At 47.6% G+C, this 21144-nt stretch overlaps 1 protein-coding gene across 1 annotated transcript in view; it reads right to left on the bottom strand.

Annotated features, from left to right (window-relative positions):
• Nucleotides 1-18475, bottom strand: part of LOC116971610 (transmembrane protease serine 9-like) — an 865719-nt gene extending 847244 nt beyond the window's left edge. The window contains exons 1-3 of the mRNA XM_033018846.1: nucleotides 18403-18475; nucleotides 16184-16362; nucleotides 15108-15146 (exon numbers count right to left, since the gene is read on the bottom strand). Coding sequence (XP_032874737.1) covers nucleotides 15108-15146; nucleotides 16184-16295 — 151 coding nt within the window. The 5' untranslated portion in view covers nucleotides 16296-16362; nucleotides 18403-18475. The remainder of the gene's footprint in view (nucleotides 1-15107; nucleotides 15147-16183; nucleotides 16363-18402) is intronic.
• Between the last annotated feature and the right edge of the window lie 2669 nt (nucleotides 18476-21144).

Raw genomic sequence — 21144 nt, 5'->3', positions numbered from 1 at the left:
CCCCAGACACACTTGGGGAAACAGCACAAAGTCTGTTGTCGTGAACATATTCAAGCCACTAATGGCAAAAGTTGGTGTTAAATATTTAGACGATGGAGAAATGAGAAGCTACAGTCTGTGAAACTTGTAGTGTGAGAGTGGTTGAGAGTGTTTCTCTGATATGGAACCACAACGGTTGTGTTAAGTTTATTCTGTATTGCCTCTTGATGCCACTGTCTGTTTGCAGTAAGGTGTCTCCCTCAACCCCATCGCCTGAACAAAATCTCCAGTGATGTTCTTTGGATGTTTAATCCCCATCTGTTTTTCTTTTGGTCCAGTTTGTGGACTTATTGTGGACTATTGGTGCCCTATTTCCTGATGTGAGTGCGTTTCTAATGAAGTTAAGGGAATTGAGACCTGCTTTATACTGTAACTGTCACGCAACATTTGGTGATTTTTAAGCGTTTTATGTGTTAGATAAGAACTTTGACGTAGCTGTTAATGACCGCATGATTATTCTCTAGGTATGGGGGTAGTTTTTGAGAGTTGATGGTATTTCTTTGAGCATTAGGCTGTCTTACCTTGGTGACCAACTACACAGCTGTCTTCTGCTCCCGCTCTCCAAGTACACTTTAGTGTAGTGTTTGATTACTTTTGTGCAATATCGATAGGTTGTGTCGATTTAATCAACGTCTTTGATTGGGATATGATGTCTTGTATTCAGTAATAATACTATATTGGCTTCTGGTCCTAGACTTTGTATTTTCACAAGGAATGCTTGGTAGCAGGCTGTATAATTAATCTGTTTTTGTACATGAATGTGCCAACAGCTTGACAGTGGCTTTTTTTCTTTTGACTGTAGGAAGAAAATGCTTGCAATTTAATAAAGAAAAATAAATTTGTGTACTTGTTGCTTTGGAGAGACTTTGCCTGCTTCTTCATTGACTGATCTTATAGAGGTGTATAAAATCACGAGAGGAATAGATCGGGTAGATGCACAGAGTCTCTTGCCCACAGTAAGGGAATCGAAGACCAGAGGACATAGGTTCAAGGTGAAGGGGAAAAGATTTATTAGGAATCCGGGGGGCAACTTTTTCCACACAGTGGGTGTATGGAACAAGCTGCCAGAGGAGGTAGTTGAGGCAGGTGGGCTGCGGTGCTAGTGGTGCTGTGGGCCCACGGGGGAGTGATATACTCACAGCTCCTGCACCAGCTGGTGGCACCTGGTTCTGGACTCCCCCAACATCGGGAACATGTTTGGGACTGAGATGAGGAAAAACTTCTTCACCCAGAGTTGTGAATCTATGGAATTATCTGCCACAGAAGGCAGTGGAGGCCAATTCACTGGATGTATTCATGCCTTCTATATTGTGGCAAGTTATTCATGCCTTCTATATTGTGTTGTGCTGAAGCAAAGCAAGACTTTCATTGTCCTAACCGGGACACATGACAATAAACTCTTGAATCTTGTATTCAAGAGAGTGTTAGCTTTAGTTTAAGTCTAAAGGAATCAAAGGATATGGGGAAAAAGCAGGAACAGGGTACGAATTTTCCTCTTTTTCTATGTTTCTCTGAGAGACAAAAGATTTAATAGGAACCAGAAGGGTAACATTTTCACATAGAGGTTGGCGGGTGTATGGAACGAGCTGCCACAGGAGGTACTCAAGGCAGATATTATAACAGCATTTAAATGACACTTGGACAGGTACATGGATGGGAAAAGTTTGGAGGCGTATGGACGAAAAGTGGGCAGGTGGGACTAGTGTAGATGGGGCATGTTGGTTGGCACGTATGATTTGGGCCGAAGGGCCTGTTTCCACTTTGTATGACCGACACTAATTAGACAACATTATCAATAATGCACAGGCAACAGCTTTGATATAAAAATTCAACTTATTTCTTTTATTCTGTTAAATAATCATTGGAATATATAATTTACAGTTTATATCTGATCACTAGCCTTTACACAGCAGGAGGGGTGAGCATATTTGTTACATCATAACTTAGTCGCCACTTTAGTGTTAAATATTACTCTAGAATCAGGATTGACGTCAAAACGATCTTTTATTAGTTTGAAATTTTACATCAGTTTTCAAAGGAAACAAAACCATTGTAGGTGTAAAATAATGAGCTTACACTGAGGGGCAGACTCCAATGCTGATGGTAGACACAAGATGCTGGAGTATCTCAGCGGGTCAGGCAGCATCTGTGGAGAACATGTATAGGTGACATTTCACAGAGTGCTGGAGTAACTCAGCGGGTCAGGCAGCATCTGTGGAGAACATGGATAGGTGACGTTTCGAGTCGAGACCCTTCTTCAGACTCGGAAGGGGGAAACTAGAGGTATGTGGAAGGGTAAGGTGTGAAAATGACAGATCCAGAGATAGGGGGTGCAGCAGACCGCAGGGTGAGGTGCTGGTTGGTTCACTCCCCAGTCTGTGTCCACACCCCAGGGTGGGGGAGAGATCCTTGTGTAGGGGGGGAGGGGAGGAGCACCCCAGGGTGGGGGGTGAGGGAGACGTCAGGGGGAGGTGCTGGCTGGATCACACCCCTGTCTGTTGTTCCACCCAGTCTCTCACGGCTGTCACACGCGTGTAGACGCCAGGGAAGTTGGGCAGAGCACATTCGTTGCCAAAGCTGACGATTCCCGCCAGGAACCAGCATCCTCTTGAGTCACTGCAGGCCAAGGGTCCTCCAGAATCCCCCTGTGACAAAGCAAGGCAGACGTCAAGTCAAGTTTATTCATCACATACACATACGAGATGTGCAATGAAATGAAAAGTGGCAATGCTCGCGGACTTTGTGCAAAAAACAAACAAACAAACAGAATGGAACAGAATCACATATTCTTTTACATATTAAATATTGTGGGCGGAAGGAAAAAGGAAAAAATAAATCAGCAATTTAAAAAAAAGCAATAGAGTGGTTCAGTAAAGTTAGTCTCTGGTGAGATAGGAGTTTACAGTCCTAATGGCCTCTGTGAAGAAACTCCTTCTCAACCTCTCCGTTCTCACAGCATAACAACGGAGGCGTTTGCCTGACCGTAGCAGCTGGAACAGTCCGTTGCAGGGGTGGAAGGGGTCTCCCATGATCTTATTGGCTCTGGAGTTGCACCTCCTGATGTACAGTTCCTGCAGGGGGGCGAGTGAAGTTCCCATAGTGCGTTCGGCCGAACGTACTACTCTCTGCAGAGCCTTCTTGTCCTGGGCAGAGCAATTCCCAGACCAGATTGTGATATTTCCGGACAAGATGCTTTCCACAGCCGCTGTGTAGAGTGTGAGTGGCGGACATCGAGTGAACACGCGACTGATCCTCAGCTCGTGAGCTGCTTCACCGTTACAAAATAACGTCTCCTTTACATTCAATCATAGGACATAGAACAGTCCAGCCCAGGCACAGGCTCCTCAGCCCAATGTTGGTGCCAAACATGATGCCAAGACCATTATCAACCTGCATGTGATCCATATCCCTCCATTCCCTGCATATCCATGTGCCTATCAGCCTCGTGCCATGAGGAATTACTCCGGGTAGGCCCTGGGCTGTCAGTTGACTTTTAAAAATCCACGCACGCGCAGAAAATGGTGAAACCGCGCATGCGGAGATCGGTCTCCTCTCCTGTGGGCGTGCGCAGCACCTTGTGCACAGTCCACCGTGTAAAGGCAGGATTTCAGCTGCTTTTATTGCCCATTGTACGTGAAGGCTTGAAGCAGCGTCCACGGCACGTGAGTTGTACGTAATTACGTGTATTACACGTACTGTGGATAAAAGGCACGGGAGAAATACGACCACCTAAGATCCATTATTAAAATAATAACCATTTAATAATAAATACTGATTTAGTAAATGAATTAGAAATCTTTACTATTTACATTTACTAATTACCTTTTTATAATTTTAATCAGACTACCTTGCCTACCCCGACTGCACATGCCTGGTGCCTATCTAAAAGCCTCTTTAACACCACGATCGTATCTGCCTCCACCACCACCCTGGCAACACGTTCCAGGCACCCACCACCCTCCGTGAAAAACACTTGCCCCACACATCTCCTTTAAACTTTGCCCCTCTCGTCTTAAACCTATGTCCTCAAGTATCTTATTATCCCATTCTAGGAAAAGGTTCTGACTGTCTATCATATCTATGCCTCTCATAACTTTAGAAACTTCTCTCAGGTCTCCCCGCAACTTCTAAAGCTCCAGAGAAAACAATCCATGTCTGTCCAACCATTCTCGGTAGCTAATACCTCTCATCCAGGCAGCCTGCTCGTAAAACTCCTCTGCACCCTCGCCAAAGCCCCCACATCTGTGACAATAGACAATAGATAATAGGTGCAGTAGTAGGCCATTCAGCACTTCAGGCCAGCACCGCCATTCAATGCGATCGTGGCTGATCATCCACAATCATTACCCCGTTCCTGCCTTCTCCCCATATCCCCTGACTCCGTTATCTTTAAGAGCTCTATCTAACTCTCTTGAAAGCTTGCAGAGAACTGGCCTGCACTGCCTTCTGAGGCGGAGAATTCCACAGATTCACAACCCTCTGTGTGAAAAAGAGTTTCCTCATCTCCGTTCTAAATTGCTTACCCCTTATTTTAAACTGTGGCCCCTGGTTCTGGACTCCCCCAACATCGGGGATAGTGATAGAGTGAAAGTGATATAGACACACACACACACACACACACAGACACACACAGCATGGAAATAGGTCCTTCGGCACAACTAGCTGGCAAATTTCCCCATATCCCTCTAAATCTATCCTATCCATCGACCCATTTAAATATTTCTTAAACTTTGTGATGGCATCTGCCTCAACGACCTCCTCCTGCAGTTTAGTCCAGACACCCACCATCATTTATGTAAAAATCTTACCCCTTAGATTTTTATTCAATCTATCCCCCCCTTCACCTTAAACCAATGTCCTCTTGTTCCCGATTCCCCTACTCTGGGCAAGAGACTCTGTGTGTTTACCCGATCTATTCATCTCATGATTTTATACACCTCTATAAGATCGTTCCAGATCCTGCTGCAATCATTCACAACCATCTTCACTATCTGCAAAACCACTCACTTTTGTATCATCAGCAAACTTGCTAATCTTGCCCTGTATGTTCTCATCCAAATCATTGATGTAGATGACAAACAGTAACAGGTCTATCACTAAACCCCAAGTCACAGGCCTCCAGTCTGAGAAGCAACCTTCCACCATCACCCTCTGCTTCCTTCCATGGAGCCATCCAATGTGCTATCCATTCAGCTATCTCTCCTTGGATTCCATGCGATCTAACCTTCCAGAGCAGTCTGCCATGCGAAACCTTGTCAAATGGTTTGCTGAAGTCCATGTACACAACATCTACAGCTCTGTCCTCATCCACCTTTTTGGTCACATCTTCAAAAAAGTGAATGAGTTTCATGAGACACGTCATCCCATGTACAAAACGATGCTGACTCTCCCTAATCAGCCCTTGTCCATCTAAGTGCCTGCATCAGAACATGTATCTTCTGCTTTCTCATCCTTTGGCTTTGGAAACCGTTGCTGTGGCCCCATCATGATTGAGCTTGATCTCCCAGCTCTAGTGCCGAGGACAGAACCATCACAGCCCCCACCACCACCACCCCCATCCACCCGATACCCACCTCCCCCCCTCCCACCGCCCCCCAACCCCACCCACCACCCTCCCGCCCACCACCGTTAAATAAACCCCTCATCTCGGCTTTAATTCCAGTACACCTCGTCTGCAACTTCTGTGTGTACATGATTGTCCGTTATGTTTGTTGAATATAAATACAGTATATATGCCATATTTAGAGTTACAGAGTTGAAATAGGCCCATGGGCCCCACCGAGTCCGTGCCGACCAGCGATCCCCACACACTAATCCTATCCTACACACACTAGGGACAATTTACAACTTACCGAAGCCAATTAACGTACAAACCTGCATATCTTTGGAATGTGGGAGGAAACCGGAGCACCCGGAGAAAATCCATGCAGGCACATACTCAGTGGGCCGAAGGGCCTGTTTCCAAGTTGTATCTCTAAACTAAAGCTACTTGCTGAAGTCACTCATTGCTGCTATTAATGAACACAGAATCTACATCATTTTTACTCGGTTAATGTGAATAAAATGGTAAGGGTACCTGACATGAACCTACTCCTCCCGTTAATACGCCAGCACACAGCATTCTCGGAGTGATATGGGATCTGTAGATATTCCTGCACGTTTGGTCATCAATAACCGACACTTCTGCTTCTTGTAGGATGTAGGGAAGGGATCCTGGAAAAAACAATGTAAACACTAAAGCCGTCACATCACTGAGGTGCAGCAGTACATTGGATAAAGGTATTACCTGTGTTATACACAGAGTGCTGAAGTAACTCAGTGGGTCAGGCAGCATCTGTGGAGAACATGGATAGGTGACGTTTCATAGAGTGCTGGAGTAACTCAGCGGGTCAGGCAGCATCTGTGGAGAACATGCATAGGTGACGTTTCACAGAATGCTGGAGTAACTCAGCGGGTCAGGCAGCATCTGTGGAGAACATGGATAGGTGACGTTTCACAGAGTGCTGGAGTAACTCAGCGGGTCAGGCAGCATCTGTGGAGAACAGGGCATCACGGTGGTGCAGCGGTAGAGTTGCTGCCTCTCAGCACCAGTGACCTGCGTTCCATCCTGACTACAGGTGCTGTCTGTACGGAGTTTGCACGTTCTCCCCGTGACCACGTGGGTTTTCTCCGGGTGCTATGGTTTCCTCCCACATTCCAAAGACATCCAGGTTTGAAGGTTGATTGACTTTGGTAAAAATAATTGTTAAAAGATTGTTGCTAGTGTGTGTAGAATTGTGTTGTGTGTGGGGATCACTGGTCGGTGCAGACTCGGTGGGCCGAAGGGCCTGTTTCCCTAATCTCTGTGCTGTATCTCTAAACTAAACTAAACTCTCTCCCAATTTCTAAATTCTTCTTTTGTCTGGATAGGTGGTGATTTGGGTGAGCTTGGTGGGGATGCTGCCTATTCAATAGACAGTAGACGAAGAAGTAGGCCATTCAGCCCTTCGAGCTAGCACCGCCATTCAATATGATCATGGCTGATCATCCCCAATCAGTGCCCCGTTCCTGCCTTCTCCCCATATCCCCTGACTCCACAATCTTTAAGAGCCCTATCTAGCTCCCTCTTGAAAGCATCCAGAGAACTTGCCTCCATCGCCCTCTGAGGCAGAGAATTCCACAGACTCACAACTCTCTGTGAGAAAATGTGTTTCCTCATCTCCGTTCTTAATGGCTTACCCCTTATTCTTAAATAAATTCTGTCTCTGCTACTCTGCGACGTTTAGTTGTCGAGTGGTCGCTATGTACTCAATTCATCCACAGTAGTCCGTACCTTGGTAAGCGAGAGATCCCCATCCTGTGATGTAGCACTGCTGGCCGCTGGGGAACACTTGCTGACTGGACGGGAGGCAGATCGGGTAGATGACACTGGAGAGGTTGAGTGGGCTGGACAGTTCCAGGACTGCAACATCATAGTCGAAAGTGGCGTTCAATGCGTATTTGGGGTGGACGATGATCTGTCTGATGTCTCGTCTGGTGCCTGTCCCCACTTCCACCGATCCCATGTACACTTGCCAGAGGGTTGTTTCGTTATATCTTCAAATAAAGAAGGACAAATAATTCAGTCCTGAGCATCGTGCTATAGGAAAGATGTTGTCAAGCAGGAAAAGGTATAGAGAAGATTTACAAGGATGTTGCCTGGACTTGAGGGCCTGAGCTATAGGGAGAGGTTGAGTAGGCTGGGTCTCAATTTCCTTGGAGCGCAGGAGGATGAGGGGTGATCTTATAGAGGTGTATAAAATTATGAGAGGAATAGATCGAGTAGATGCACAGAGTCTCTTGCCCAGAGTAGGGGAAACGAGGACCAGAGGACATAGGTTTAAGGTGAAGGGGAAAAGATTTAATAGGAATCTGTGGGGTAACGTTTTCACACAAAGGGTGGTGGGTGCATGGAACGAGCTGCCGGAGGAGGTAGTTTAGGCTGGGACTATCTCAATGTTTAAGAAACAGTTATAGGTACATGGATTGGACAGGTTTAGAGGGATATGGACCAAACGCAGGCAGGTGGGACTAGTGCAGATGTGGTATATATGCCGCTGGATCACTCTATGACTCTGAAGTGGCACTCACACAGCTACAAGCAGGATGGATGGAAGGATGCTGAGAATGGCAAGGGACGGCAAGGACGGGAGTAGAGGCACAAGGAACTGCAGGGGCTGGAATCTTCAGAAAAATACAAAGTGCTGGAGGGTCTCAACTGGTCAGGAAGCATCTGTGGAGGGAATGGAGTGGAGTACATGAGGCTTGCAGGACAAGTTATACGAGTGTGAATGCTCATCAGATGGACATAGAACATAGAACAAAACAGAACAGGAACAGACAATAGACAATAGGTGCAGGAGGAGGCCATTCGGCCCTTCGAGCCAGCACCGCCATTCATTGTGATCATGGCTGATCATCCACAATCAGTAACCCGTGCCTGCCTTCTCCCCATATCCTTGATTCCACTAGCCCCTAGAGCTCTATCTAACTCTCTCTTGAAAGCATCCAGAGAATTGGCCTCCACCACCCTCTGAGGCAGAGAATTCCACAGATTCACAACTCTCTGGGTGAAGTAGCTTTTCCTCATCTCCGTTCTAAATGGCTTACCCCTTATTCTTGAACTGTGGCCCCAGATTCTGTTTCCTGCTTCTAGCATGTCCAAACCCTTAATAATCTTATATGTTTCAATACGATCCCCTCTCATCCTAAATTCCAAATTATACAAGCCCAGCCGCTCCATTCTATCAACATATGACAATCCCGCCAACCTCAATACCAAGAATGTCCTTCCTCAAATTTTGAGACCAAAACTGCACGCAATATTGCAGGTGTGGTCTCACTGGGGCCCTGTACAACTGCAGAAGGACATCTTTGCTCCTGTAGTTGTTAATTCTGGCCAAATTGTAGTTGCCAGGACACTAACATTGAGGAAAGGGTTCTGGGCTGCTAGGTCATTTGGTCAATTTAAATGTGCCTTCTGCAGAAATGGGACAAGCTGCAGAATGGTGCCAGCTTGTCTAGAGTTTGGGGGCTACTGTTGGGGGCCTTTAGATAAGTCCCATTAGGGTCTTTTTACCCTTACAATTCCTCAGTTCTATCCATACTGACGCCACATCTTCTGTCTCAATGTCACCCCTTGCAAGGGACTGAATTTCATTCCTCACCAACAGAGCTACCCCACCCCCTCTGCCCACCTGTCTATATGACCTTGAATATTCAGTTCCCAGCCCTGGCCCTCTAGCAGCCATGTCTCTGTAATTCCCACAAACTCATACTTGCCAATTTCTAACAAAGCCTCAAATGGCCTAATTCTGCTCCTATGTCTGGTGAGCATGAAGTTTAGGAGTTGCATGAGTAAACTTCCATGAAAATCTCTAGCGCCCAAAGTGTGACCTACACCAAGTTGGGGGTTTTGCGCTGGTGCTGTGAATGGAGATCTGAACGAAGACATGAGTGAAATTACATTCTAAAGCAGTGGGCGGCAGAGATGAGCCATCGGTCGGAGATGATGGAGGCACCGCAAACGTGTCTCCCGATCTGCAGGCTAACCTGCCACGGCCACTCGCCATTTTCTGCGTTGGTCCCACCAACAATCCTACTGGAAGTTGGACCTTTAATGCCACAGCCTGCAAAATATAGTCATAGTCAAGTACATTCATTCCAAAACAAGAGCATTAGAGTCTTACAGCACAGATACAGGCCCTTCATGCCGACCAAGTGGTTCCATCTACACTAGTCCCATTTGCCTGTCATTGGCCCATATCCATCTAAACCTTTCTTATCCATGTATCTGTCTGAATGTGTTTTACATGTTGTTATTGTATCTGCCTCAGCCATCGACCATAGAAGTTAGAGCAGTAACAGGAACAGGCCATTCGGCCCACAATGTTTGTGCCAAACATGATGCCAAGATGAACTCTGCCTGGACATGATCCACATCACTCTAGTCCATGTGCCTATCTATCTCTAAAACACCACTATCATAGTGGGGTGGGAGGGATGGAGTGGGGTGGGGTCTTTGAATGCCCCAGGTGATTCAATGACCATGGTGAAATGACAAATGACCACTCAGGACCACGTGTTTCATGAGTAACCTGTCGTGGTCTCCACAGCAATGTATTCAATCTGCTCAACCCTCATTGGACCCAAAACCATATGAGCCAATATTACAGGTCGTGCGTTAGCAACATCAGGTTGATGTGAACTCTTTACCATCCACCACAGTTACTCCAGATCAAACATCACACCAGACATTGCATTTTTCTTTCCTTACTTTTAACTATATTCACACATATGTCACAAAATCTGAATAAATAATCAATTTTAGAACAACTCGGACTGAGAGCTTTAAAACAACGAAACGTTATGAACATTGAAATTCACAGAGGCACAGAGTCGTCAATGTGAAAACAGGCCCTTCAGCCCAACCTGTCCATGCCGACCAACATGCCCCATCTACACCTGTCCCACCGGCTTGTGTTAGGTCCATATCCATCTAAACCTGTCCTGTCCATGTACCTGTCCAAATGTTTTTTAAATGCCTCAACTACCTCCTCATATATACACCCACCAGCCTTTGTGTAAAACAGTTGCCCCTCTGGTTCCTATTAAATCTATTTTTACCATCTTTCAGTTTAGTTTAGTACAGTTTAGAGATACAGCACGGAAACAGACCCTTCGGCCCATCCAGTCCATGCTGACCATCAATCACCCGTTCACACTAGTTCTATGTTATCCCAATTTACTGAGGGCCAATTAACCTACAAACCCGCATGTCTTTGGGATGTGGGAGGAAACCGGAGCAACCGGAGGAAACTCACGTGAACACATGGAGAACGTGCAAACTCCACATAGACAGCACCCGAGGTCAGGATCGAACCTGGCTCTGTAGAACTGAGAGACAACAGTTCTACCTGTAGCACCACTGTGCCACCCAAATAGCACAACCCAGAACATGATAATCAACACATGTGTTGGTCATGGCTGAAGCCCAGTGATGTTGCTTCTCAGCATTAAGCTAATCTGGCCTCCCAAGGCTATTCCCCATCCATCCTTTCTGCAGTTCCATAGAACAGCACAGAACAAGAACAGGCCATTCGACCCACAATGTCTGTGCCAAACACAGTCAAGACCAACTCTTATCTTCCTGCACATGATCCATATCCCTCCATTCCCTACATATCCATGTGCCTATTAATGTGCCTGTCCAAAAACCTCTTAAACACCACTATACATCAGCCTCCACCACCACCCCGGCAGCGTGTTCCAGGCACCCACCACCCTCTGTGTAAAACACTTACCCCGCACATCTGCTTCAAACTTTGCCCCTCTCACCTTAAAGCTATGCCCACCAAGTTGTACCTGACAGATGCAACTTTGAAGATGTAACTAGGAAAATGGACAAGGGAGAGCCAGTGGATGTAGTGTACCTGGACTTTCAGAAAGCATTTGATAAGGTCCCACATAGGAGATTAGTGGGCAAAATTAGGGCACATGGTATTGGGGATAGAGGGCTGACATGGATAGAGAAGTGTTTAAGAAGGAACTGCAGATGCTCGAAAATCCCAGTTACACAAAAATGCTGGAGAAACTCAGCGGGTGCAGCAGTATCTATGGAGCGAAGGAAATAGGCAACGTTTCGGGCCAAAACCCTTCTTCAGATAGAGAAGTGGTTGGCAGACAGGAAACAAAGAGTAGGGATTAACGGGTCCCTTTCAGAATGGCAGGCTGTGACTAGTGGAGTACCGCAAGGCTCGGTGCTGGGACCGCAGCTATTTACAATATATATCAATGATTTGGATGAAGAGATTCAAAGTAACATTGGCAAGTTTGCAGATGACACAAAGCTGGGTGGCAGTGTGAACTGTGAGGAGGATGCTATGAGAATGCAGGGTGACTTGGACAGGTTGGGGGAGTGGGCAGATGCATAGCAGATGAAGTTTAATGCAGTTAAATGTGACTTTATCCACTTTAGTAGCAAATGGCATCTATCTAAATGGCGTCAAGTTGGGAAAAGGGGAAGTACAACGGGATCAGGGGGTCCTTGTACATCAGTCTATGAAAGTAAGCATGCAGGTACAGCAGGCAGTGATGAAAGCGAATGGCATGTTGGTCTTTATAACAAGCGAAATCGAATATAGGAGCAAAGAGGTCCTTCAGCAGTTGTACAGAGCCCTAGTGAGACCACACCTGGAGTATTGTGTGCAGTTTTGGTCCCCTAATTTGAGGAAGGACATTCTTGCTATTGAGGGAGTGCAGCGTAGGTTTACAAGGTTAATTCCCGGGATGGCGGGACTGTCATTGGCTGAGAGAATGGAGCTGCTGGGCTTGTACACTCTGGAGTTTAGAAGGGTGAGAGGAGATCTCAATGAAACATATAAGATTGTTAAGGGCTTGGACACGCTAGAGGCAGGAAACATGTTCCCGATGTTGGTGGCATCCAGAACCAGGGGCCACAGTTTAAGAATAAGGAGTAAACCATTTGGAACGGAGACGAGGAAACACTTTTTCACACAGAGAGTGGTGAGTCTGTGGAATTCTCTGCTTCAGAGGACGGTGGAGGCGGGTTCTCTGGATGCTTTCAAGAGAGAGCTAGATAGGGCTCTTAAAGATAGCGGAGTCAGGGGATATGGGGAGAAGGCAGGAACGGGGTACTGATTGTGGATGATCAGCCATGATCACATTGAATGGCGGTGCTGGCTCGAAGGTGCAGCACCTACTCCTGCACCTATTGTCTATTGTCATATATTCACAATTAGCCATGGGCACATTCATTTATTTTCATAAAACCACTCATCTACCATTTCATTCTAAGCAGCTGTGAATAGAAGATTATATTCACTGTCCACTAACTTAAGCAAGATAATGGTTTTGTTAGTGGGATGCTTTAAAGTTCATAAGTTCATGTTATACGAGCAGAATTAGGCCATTCGGCCCATCAAGTCCACTCTGTCATTTAATCATGGCTGATCTATCTTTCCCTCTCAACCCCATTCTCCCCATAACCCCTGACACCCGTACTAATCAAGAATCTATCTATCCCTGTCTGAAATATATCCATTGACTTGGCCTCTACAGCCTTCTGTGGCAAAGAATTCCACAGATTCACCACCCTCTGACAAAAGAAATTCCTCCTCATCTCGTTCCTAAACCCACATCGTTTTATTCTGAGGCGGTGACCTCAGTCCCAGACTCTCCCACTAGTGGAGACATCTTCTCCACATCCACTCTCACTATTCCAGTTACTCAATGAGCTAACAACGTCCACCACTGCCCTCTAGTGGCTATTTACTGCATTTAATGGATCCAATGGTTAAAATGGAACCCTGTTGAATCAACAAGAAATGGTGGCACGATGGTGCAGCGGTAGAGTTGCTGCCTCACAGCGTCAAAGACCCGGTTCGATCCTGACTACGGATGCTGTTCAGTACGGAGTTTGTACATTCTCCCCCTGACCTGCGTGGATTTGTTCTGAGATTTTCGGTTTCCTCCCACACTTCACAGGTTTGTAGGTTAATTGACTTGGTATAAATGTATGGATGTAAAATTGTCCCTAGTGTGTAGGATAGTGTAAATGTGCGGGGATTACTGGTCGATGCACAACATCTCACCATAAGGGTTGTGGGCGAGATACTAAACTAGTACTGTGCATCTGTTTTCACCAAGGAGAACAGTGAGATCAGTGTGGAGATCACTAATATGTAAGGGCACTGTGAGATGAAGATGGAGGAGGCACTGGGGATCTTGAAGAGCCTGAAGGTGGATAAATCCCTAGGACCTGATGGGATCTGTCTCATGTTATTGAGGAAGACAGGGATGAGATTATGGGAGCCCAGATGAAGATCTTTGCATCTTCTGTAGCCACAGACAAGGTCCCAGAGCACTGGAGTGTAGCTAATGTTCCTTTGTTTAAGAAGGGAAGTAGAGAGAATGCAGGGACTGCAGACGAGCGAGCCTCACGTCAGAGGTAGGGAAACGATTGGTGAGGATTGTTTGGGTGAGATTTACTCCCATTTGGATGAGAATAGGTTAATGAGAGAACCACACTAGGCAGCATGGTTTTGTCCACAGCAGGTCATTGCCTAATTACTTGAAGATGTGAAGGATGAGGGTAGGGTGGTGGATGTTGGCCACATGGAGTTTAATAAGATCGTCATAATGCAACTCTATAGGACTTTGGTCGGGCCACATTTGGAGTATTGCCTGCAGTTCTGGTCGCCCCATTACAGGAAGGATGTGAAGGCTTTGGTGAGGGGGCAGAAGAGATTTACCAGAATGAGGCCTGGATTAGAGGGCATTAGCTAAAGGGAGAGGTTGGACAGATTTGAATTGTTTCCTGTGGATTGCTGGAGGTTAAGGGGGGGGGGGGGGGCTGACAGAAGCAGATACATTACAGAGAGGAAGAAATGATAGATAGGGTTGGCAGTCAGATCTTAGAGGGCAGATATTGTAGAGGGCATAGCTTGAAGGTGAGGGGCAGCATTCCAAGGACATGGAGTCATAGAGTCATACAACTCTGGAACAGGCCATTCTGACCAAACCTGCCCATGCCGTTGTACCTACTTGTGTTTGACCCATATCCATCAGAACCTTCCCTAACCATGTTCAAGCCAGGTATTTCACACAGAGGGTGATGGGTGCGTAGAACACACAGCTGAGGGTGGTGGTGGAGGCAGATACGGTAGTGGTGTATAAGACACCTTCCAGTAAGTAACTGGATATGCAGGGACTGGTGAGAGATGGATTATCTGCAGGCATATAAGAATTGGCCAACATGTTCAGCACAGGCATGTGGGGCATATTCCTGTGATGTACTGTTCTATGTTCTAGGTTTTACAGAGGGTGGTGGGTGTCTGGAACGCTGCCAGGGGTGGTGGTGGAAGCAGCTACCATAGTAGTGTTTGGATAGACACACGGAAACGCAGGGAATGGAGGGATATAGATCACCTGCAGGCAGAGGAGGCTTACCCCTGTGTTGCACTGCTCAAAACTGAAAACAAATAGATAGAAACTAATCAACATTAAAATGTTCCAGATAAATGGCTTACCTTTTTTCAAAAGAAACTCTGCTTGTGACTTGCTGATTTCTGAAATGAATGAAGATGAAAAAGGTCAATGTTGACGAGGCAGGTCAACAATATGGACATTGGCAGCTGCTGAATGACAATACTAGGTTTGTCATTGTCATCTGTGCTGAGATACTTACTCTAAATATACCGCAGCAGTCTCTGCTTTCACCCCATCTAGATTACCAATCAGCTCTTCTCTAAACTCCTGCACCTTGGGGATTACCTCTTGGACCTCCTGACCTACAGACCTCAGTCAGTTAGAATTGGTCACAACATTTTCTCCACCCTGCCCCTCCACACTGCTACCCCTCAGGGTTGTGTGTTCAGTACCTGTTCCATGCGCTGGGTGGCCACGACTCTGTGGCCAAGTGCAGCACCAACTACATCCTTAAGTTTGCCGATGATACCATGGGGTCAACAACAACGATGAGACAGAATACAGGGAATTGAACCTTGACCTTGTGGTGTGTCATGTGTCAGAACATCCACCTGGACCCTAATGTCAGCAAAGCTAAATAATTGGTTATTGACCGAATGAAGTGAGGAGAGGGTGTGGGAGGTGAACTCAACCTGTCCTCATCAACACAGGTGCTGAATGAAGAGATGGTCGATGGCTTCAAGTTACCAGGCATCCTCATCACCAGCAACCTTCATAGGGTCATGAGACATAGAAGAAATAGCAACTGAGGCTGCAGGCGATGTGGAGAAGACAAAACAATGCACATTGTGAAATCTGTTACGACCACAAGACATAGGAGCAGAATTTGGCCAGTCAGCCCATCAAGTCTACTTCACCATCCAATCATGGCCAGTCAGCCCATCAGGTCAACTCTTCCATTCAATCATGGCTGATCTATCTCTCCCTCTGTCGCCGGCCCAGATTGGTCCTGGTCTTTTCTCACCTCTAGCTCTTCACCTCCAGCTCTCCAGCTGACAAACAAGCCCCAACTACACTAGTCCCACCAGCCTGGTTTGTCCCATATCTGCAGGTGTTGCTTAACTCTGGATGCTGTAACAAGTAGCACTGAGCTGGGGACCATTATTGTGCAGCGTACCGGTGAACTGGATGGAGTTGATGTCGATGAGCAAGTGGTTGAGTGAGCCGGTCTGGGTGGACATGTTCACTTGCGTCAGGCGTTGCTGGATTGCCAACTCCACTGCATCCATCAGTGAGGCTGGGATGCTGCCGTTGCCCCCGAACTCCAGGACCAGCTCAACCTTCACGCTCCCAAAGCTGTCGGAGAAAGTAGCAAAGTGATGTCACATCCTATAGTTCCTCACACGCTCCACGTCTGGCTCCTCCCTTTCCCTGCTCCACTCACAATCATCGAGTCACACAGCCCTTGCACAACTGTCCAAGAGTCTTTTACATGTTGCCCTAGTCCCTGCCTCAACTACCTTCTCCAGCAGCTCATTCCATACACCCACCACCCTCTGTGTGAAAGCGGTACCCCTCAGGTTCCAATTAAATCTTGCCCCTCTCACCTTAAACCATGATCACATTGAATGTCGGTGCTGGCTTGAAGGGCCGAATGGCCTACTCATGCACCTATTGTCTATTGTCCTCTGGTTCTTGATTCCCCTTTCTTTCGGGAAAAAGACTGCATTTACTATTTATGTACAGCCCTTATGATCTTATACACCTCTCTAAGATCCTCAGCCTTCTGCACTCCAAGGAATAATGTCCTAGCTTGCCCCAACCTCTACCTATAACTCAGGTGCTCAATGCATCTTATAGAGTCATGGAGCAGCTCAATTGACAGCATCACCTCCCTGAGGGTGAGGGGGGGGGGGGAAGATGAATCGGAACCTGAAGGACAACTTTTTCCACACAGAGGTTGGTGGGTGTATGGAACGAGGTGCCGGAGGAGGTAGTTGAGGCAAGTACTATCACGATGTTTAATTAACATTTGGACAGATACATGGATAGGAATATGGGGTCAAACGTGGGCAGGTGGGACTGGTGTAGATGGGGCATTTTGGCCAGTGTTGGGCCGAAGGGCCTGTTTCCACGCTGTATCACTCTATGACTCTTGTTTGCAAGAATGATCCCAGGAATGAGTGGGTTAACATATGACGAGCATTTGACAGCACTGGGCTTGTACTCGCTGGAGTTTAGAATGTTGAGGTGGGACCTCATTGAAACTTACGGAATAATGAAAGGCATAGATAGACATTTCCACTGGTGGGAGAGTCTAGGACCAGATTTCATAGAATTCTAGGGTGGTCTTTTAGAAAGGAGGTGAGGTGGAACTTCTATAGTCAGAGGGTAGTTAATCTGTGGAATTCATTGCCATAGACGGCTGTGGAGACCAAATCAATGGATATTTTTAAGGCAGAGATGGTCAAATTAGAATGGGTGTCAAGGGTTATGGGGTGAAGGCAGGAATATGGGGTTCGGAGGCAGAGATCAGGCATGAATGAAAGGCGGAGTAGACTTGATGGGCCGAATGGCCTAATTCTACTCATATAACTTGTGACACTGCTTCCTCCATTAGCTCCACCATCTGTGATTTGATCCCACAGGACATATCTTTCCTTCCTCTTCCCTTGATTCAAGAACCAGAGGCCATAGGTCGTACGAGACTGAGGGGTGACTATAATCGTGAGGGTCATAGACAATAGACAATACACAATAGGTGTAGGAGTAGGCCATTTGGCCCTTCGAGCCTGCACCGCCATTCAATGTGATCATGGCTGATCATCCCCAATCAGTACCCCGTTCCTGCCTTCTCCCCATTTCCCCTGACTCCGCTATTTTTAAGAGCCCTATCTAGCTCTCTCATGAAAGCTTCCAGAGGACCGGCCTCCACCGCCCTCTGAGGCAGAGAATTCCACAGACTAGATAAGGTGAATGGTCACAGTTTTTTCCACCAGTCAGGGAGTCTAAAACCAGAAAGCATAAGTTTTTGGTGAGAGATATGAAAGAGATCTGAGGGGCAATTTCTTCGTGCAGAGGGTGGGTGTATATGGGATGAGAGAGGAAGCTATGAGGTAGATACAATGACAATGTTTAAAGGGTATTTGGACAGATACACAGATGGGAAAGGTCAAGCATCATATGGGCCAAACTCAGGCTAATGGGTCGGCATGGATAAGTTGGGCCGAAGGACCAGTTTCTGTGCTGTCATCACCTGTCTGTTGAAGAACCAGATACGTTGTGATCAGGCAGTGACCTGAACAAATTAAGCTGTAAAGATGATATCATGATTCTATGAAAACCTGTCATAACTTTAACGTTACGAGCATTGGGTGGGAAAAGTCAAGAACGTACCTGAATTCTACAACTTGTCCACGACTGAATTCCTTGGACAATTCTGATTCTGAATACACCAAGTTCAGCTGCAGTCAATGGAAAGGAAGAAAGTTGTAGATGTTGAAGTACAAAGGGACGGTTTCCACAACAGTAATAACTTTTACACATCCGGGTAATCCCTCTTTCTCATGTTCATTACACACTTACAGTTCAAAGCCACAGCATTTATGCAGGGCCATCAATCTGTATTAATGAATGATTTAAAAAGTAATGACAGGACATTCACTGACATTGATGCTTTCAAGAATCATACAATGAAGATTGGACAATGTAGTCGCAAACTTTTCAATGTCTTTGAAGGTTGTTCTACATTAAGGGCGGCACGGTGGTACAGTGGTAGAGTTGCTGCCTCACAGCGCCAGCGACCCGGGCTCGATCCTGACTACGGGTGCTGTCTGTACGGAGTTTGTACGTTCTCCCCGTGACCTGCGTGAGTTTTCTCCCACACTCCAGTGTGTGGGGGGGGATGGGTGAGGGGGGGGGGGGGGGGGGGGGGAGGGGGAGGGGAGAGAGGGGGCGGGGGTGAAGGGGGAGGGGAGGGGGAGTGAGTTGGGGACAGGGGAACATTAGGGAAGGAGATTAGTGGGGGGGTTAATACCGTTGGGAATGGAAGAGGGAGTTTGTTGTCTGGGCTGATGGGATCAGTGAAGATGGGCAAAAGGTTTGCGTGGATACGATATAGGCATGGATATAAGCATGCAGATATGCGGAGTAAGGAGGGATATGGCTTATGTGCCTCTCCAAAAGCCTCTTACACCACTATTGTATTTGCCTACACCACCACCAGAGGGAGGGGGTGTAGGGGGAGAAGGGGTGTAGGGGGAGGGGGAGTGCAGGGGGAGGGGGAGTGCAGGGGGAGGTGGAGTGCAGGGGGAGGGAGGTGCAGGGTGAGGGGGAGTGTAGGGGGAGGGGGGGTGCAGGGCGAGGGGGGGTTGTAGGGGGAGGGGGGTGCAGGGCGAGGGGGGGGTGCAGGAGGAGGGGGGTGCAGGGGGAGCGGGGAGTGCAGGGGGAGGGGGAGTGCAGGAGGAGGGGGAGTGCAGGAGGAGTGCAGGAGGAGGGGGAGTGCAGGAGGAGGAGGAGTGCAGGGGGAGGGGGAGTGCAGGGGGAGGGGGGTGTAGGGGGAGGGGGAGTGCAGGGGGAGGGGGAGTGCAGGGGGAGGGGGGTGGAGGGGGAGGGGAGTGCAGGAGGAGGGAGGGGGGCAGGGAGGGGGAGGGGGTGGCAGGGAGGGGGGATCACGGTGTGTAGAGGGGGGAGGGGGTGCAGGGAGGGGGGTGGGGTTTGCGGGAGGGGGGAGGGGGTGCAGGGAGGGGGAGGGGGTGCAGGGAGGGGGGAGGGGGTGCAGGGGGAGGGAGGGGGTGCAGGGAGGGGGGAGGGGTGCAGGGAGCGGTGAGGGGGTGCAGGGAGGGGGGAGGGGGTGCAGGGAGGGGGGAGGGGTGCAGGGAGGGGGGAGGGGGGCTGTAGTTGGTGAGGCCAGGAGATGTACAAGGTTCAAGGGAAGTTTGAAATAATCAACTTTCAGAAGCAAATCCTTGACCTGACGAAGCTGAGCTTTCTTACTTGTGTATTAATGTCATCGGCCAACTCAGAGAACTCCGTGGAGCTGCTCGATGCCAGGCTCTCGTTGTAGGGAACGTTCAATAATCTGAAATTCCCTCTGTAGTAACTTTTCCATGTTTGCGGACCGGCAGCTTCAAAAGATGAGAAACAGAGCTATTGTAGTTGTCCTATTGTGTTCAGCATCATATTTCTACATCGGCAAGTCACCCAAGCTGATAAGGAAATTGAACCTTATACAAGGGATTTTGTTCAATTGAGTTCAGAGATACAGCATGGAAACGGGCCCTGCGGCCAACATAGTCTGTGCTGACCAGCGATCCCCGCACATTAACACCATGTTTGATAGGACAGGTTTGAAGGGATATGGACCAAGTGCAGGCAGGTGGGACCAGTGTAGCTGGGACATGTTGGCCAGTGTGGGCAAGTTGGGCTGAAGGGCCTGTTTCCACACTGTATCACTCCAGGACTATCCTACACACTAGGGACATTTAACCTTCAGACCTGCACGAGTGTGGGAGGAAACTGGAGCACCCGGAGAAAACCCATTCGGTCACAGGGAGAACATGCAAACTCCATACAGACAGCACCCAGTCAGGATGGAACCCGGGTCTCTGCCGCTGTGAGGCAACAACTCTACCGCTGCCCCACTATTCTTTACAACACTGAACTTCTCCTGCCTCTCAATCCCAATGGCCCACTTATTTTCCTGTGTTATTCTCTCTCCTGTCTCCCATCCACCTCAACACAGGCAACAAGCACCTGTTTCACATAACATCCTGCACACCTTTGTGTTGTGAGAGGAAACCAGAGGAAAGATGCTAATTCACACAGACAACACTGCAGATCTGAATTGTTGTGAAGTTTTGTAATCTGGGAATTAGATATTCTGTTCCCTTCAACAGCCCCACCCACCACTTTGTTGATCATCTTATTAACTATTCCTGCCATCCATTTACTCATCTACAGTTTCCTCTACATTGTAGCTGCTGGAGACTAAAGGAACTGTAAACGCTGAAATCCTGCACAAAACATTGATTCAGATTCAGGGACAGTTTCTTCCCAGCTGTTATCAGGCAACGGAATCATCCTATCACCAACATGAGAGTGGGCCTGACCTCCCATCTACTTCATTGAACACCCTCA

Source organism: Amblyraja radiata, chromosome 3, assembly GCF_010909765.2.
Source record: "Amblyraja radiata isolate CabotCenter1 chromosome 3, sAmbRad1.1.pri, whole genome shotgun sequence".
Lineage (NCBI taxonomy): Eukaryota > Metazoa > Chordata > Chondrichthyes > Rajiformes > Rajidae > Amblyraja > Amblyraja radiata.
The sequence above is the reverse complement of the archived record's forward strand: the minus strand, read 5'-3'. Positions and strand labels throughout refer to the sequence as shown.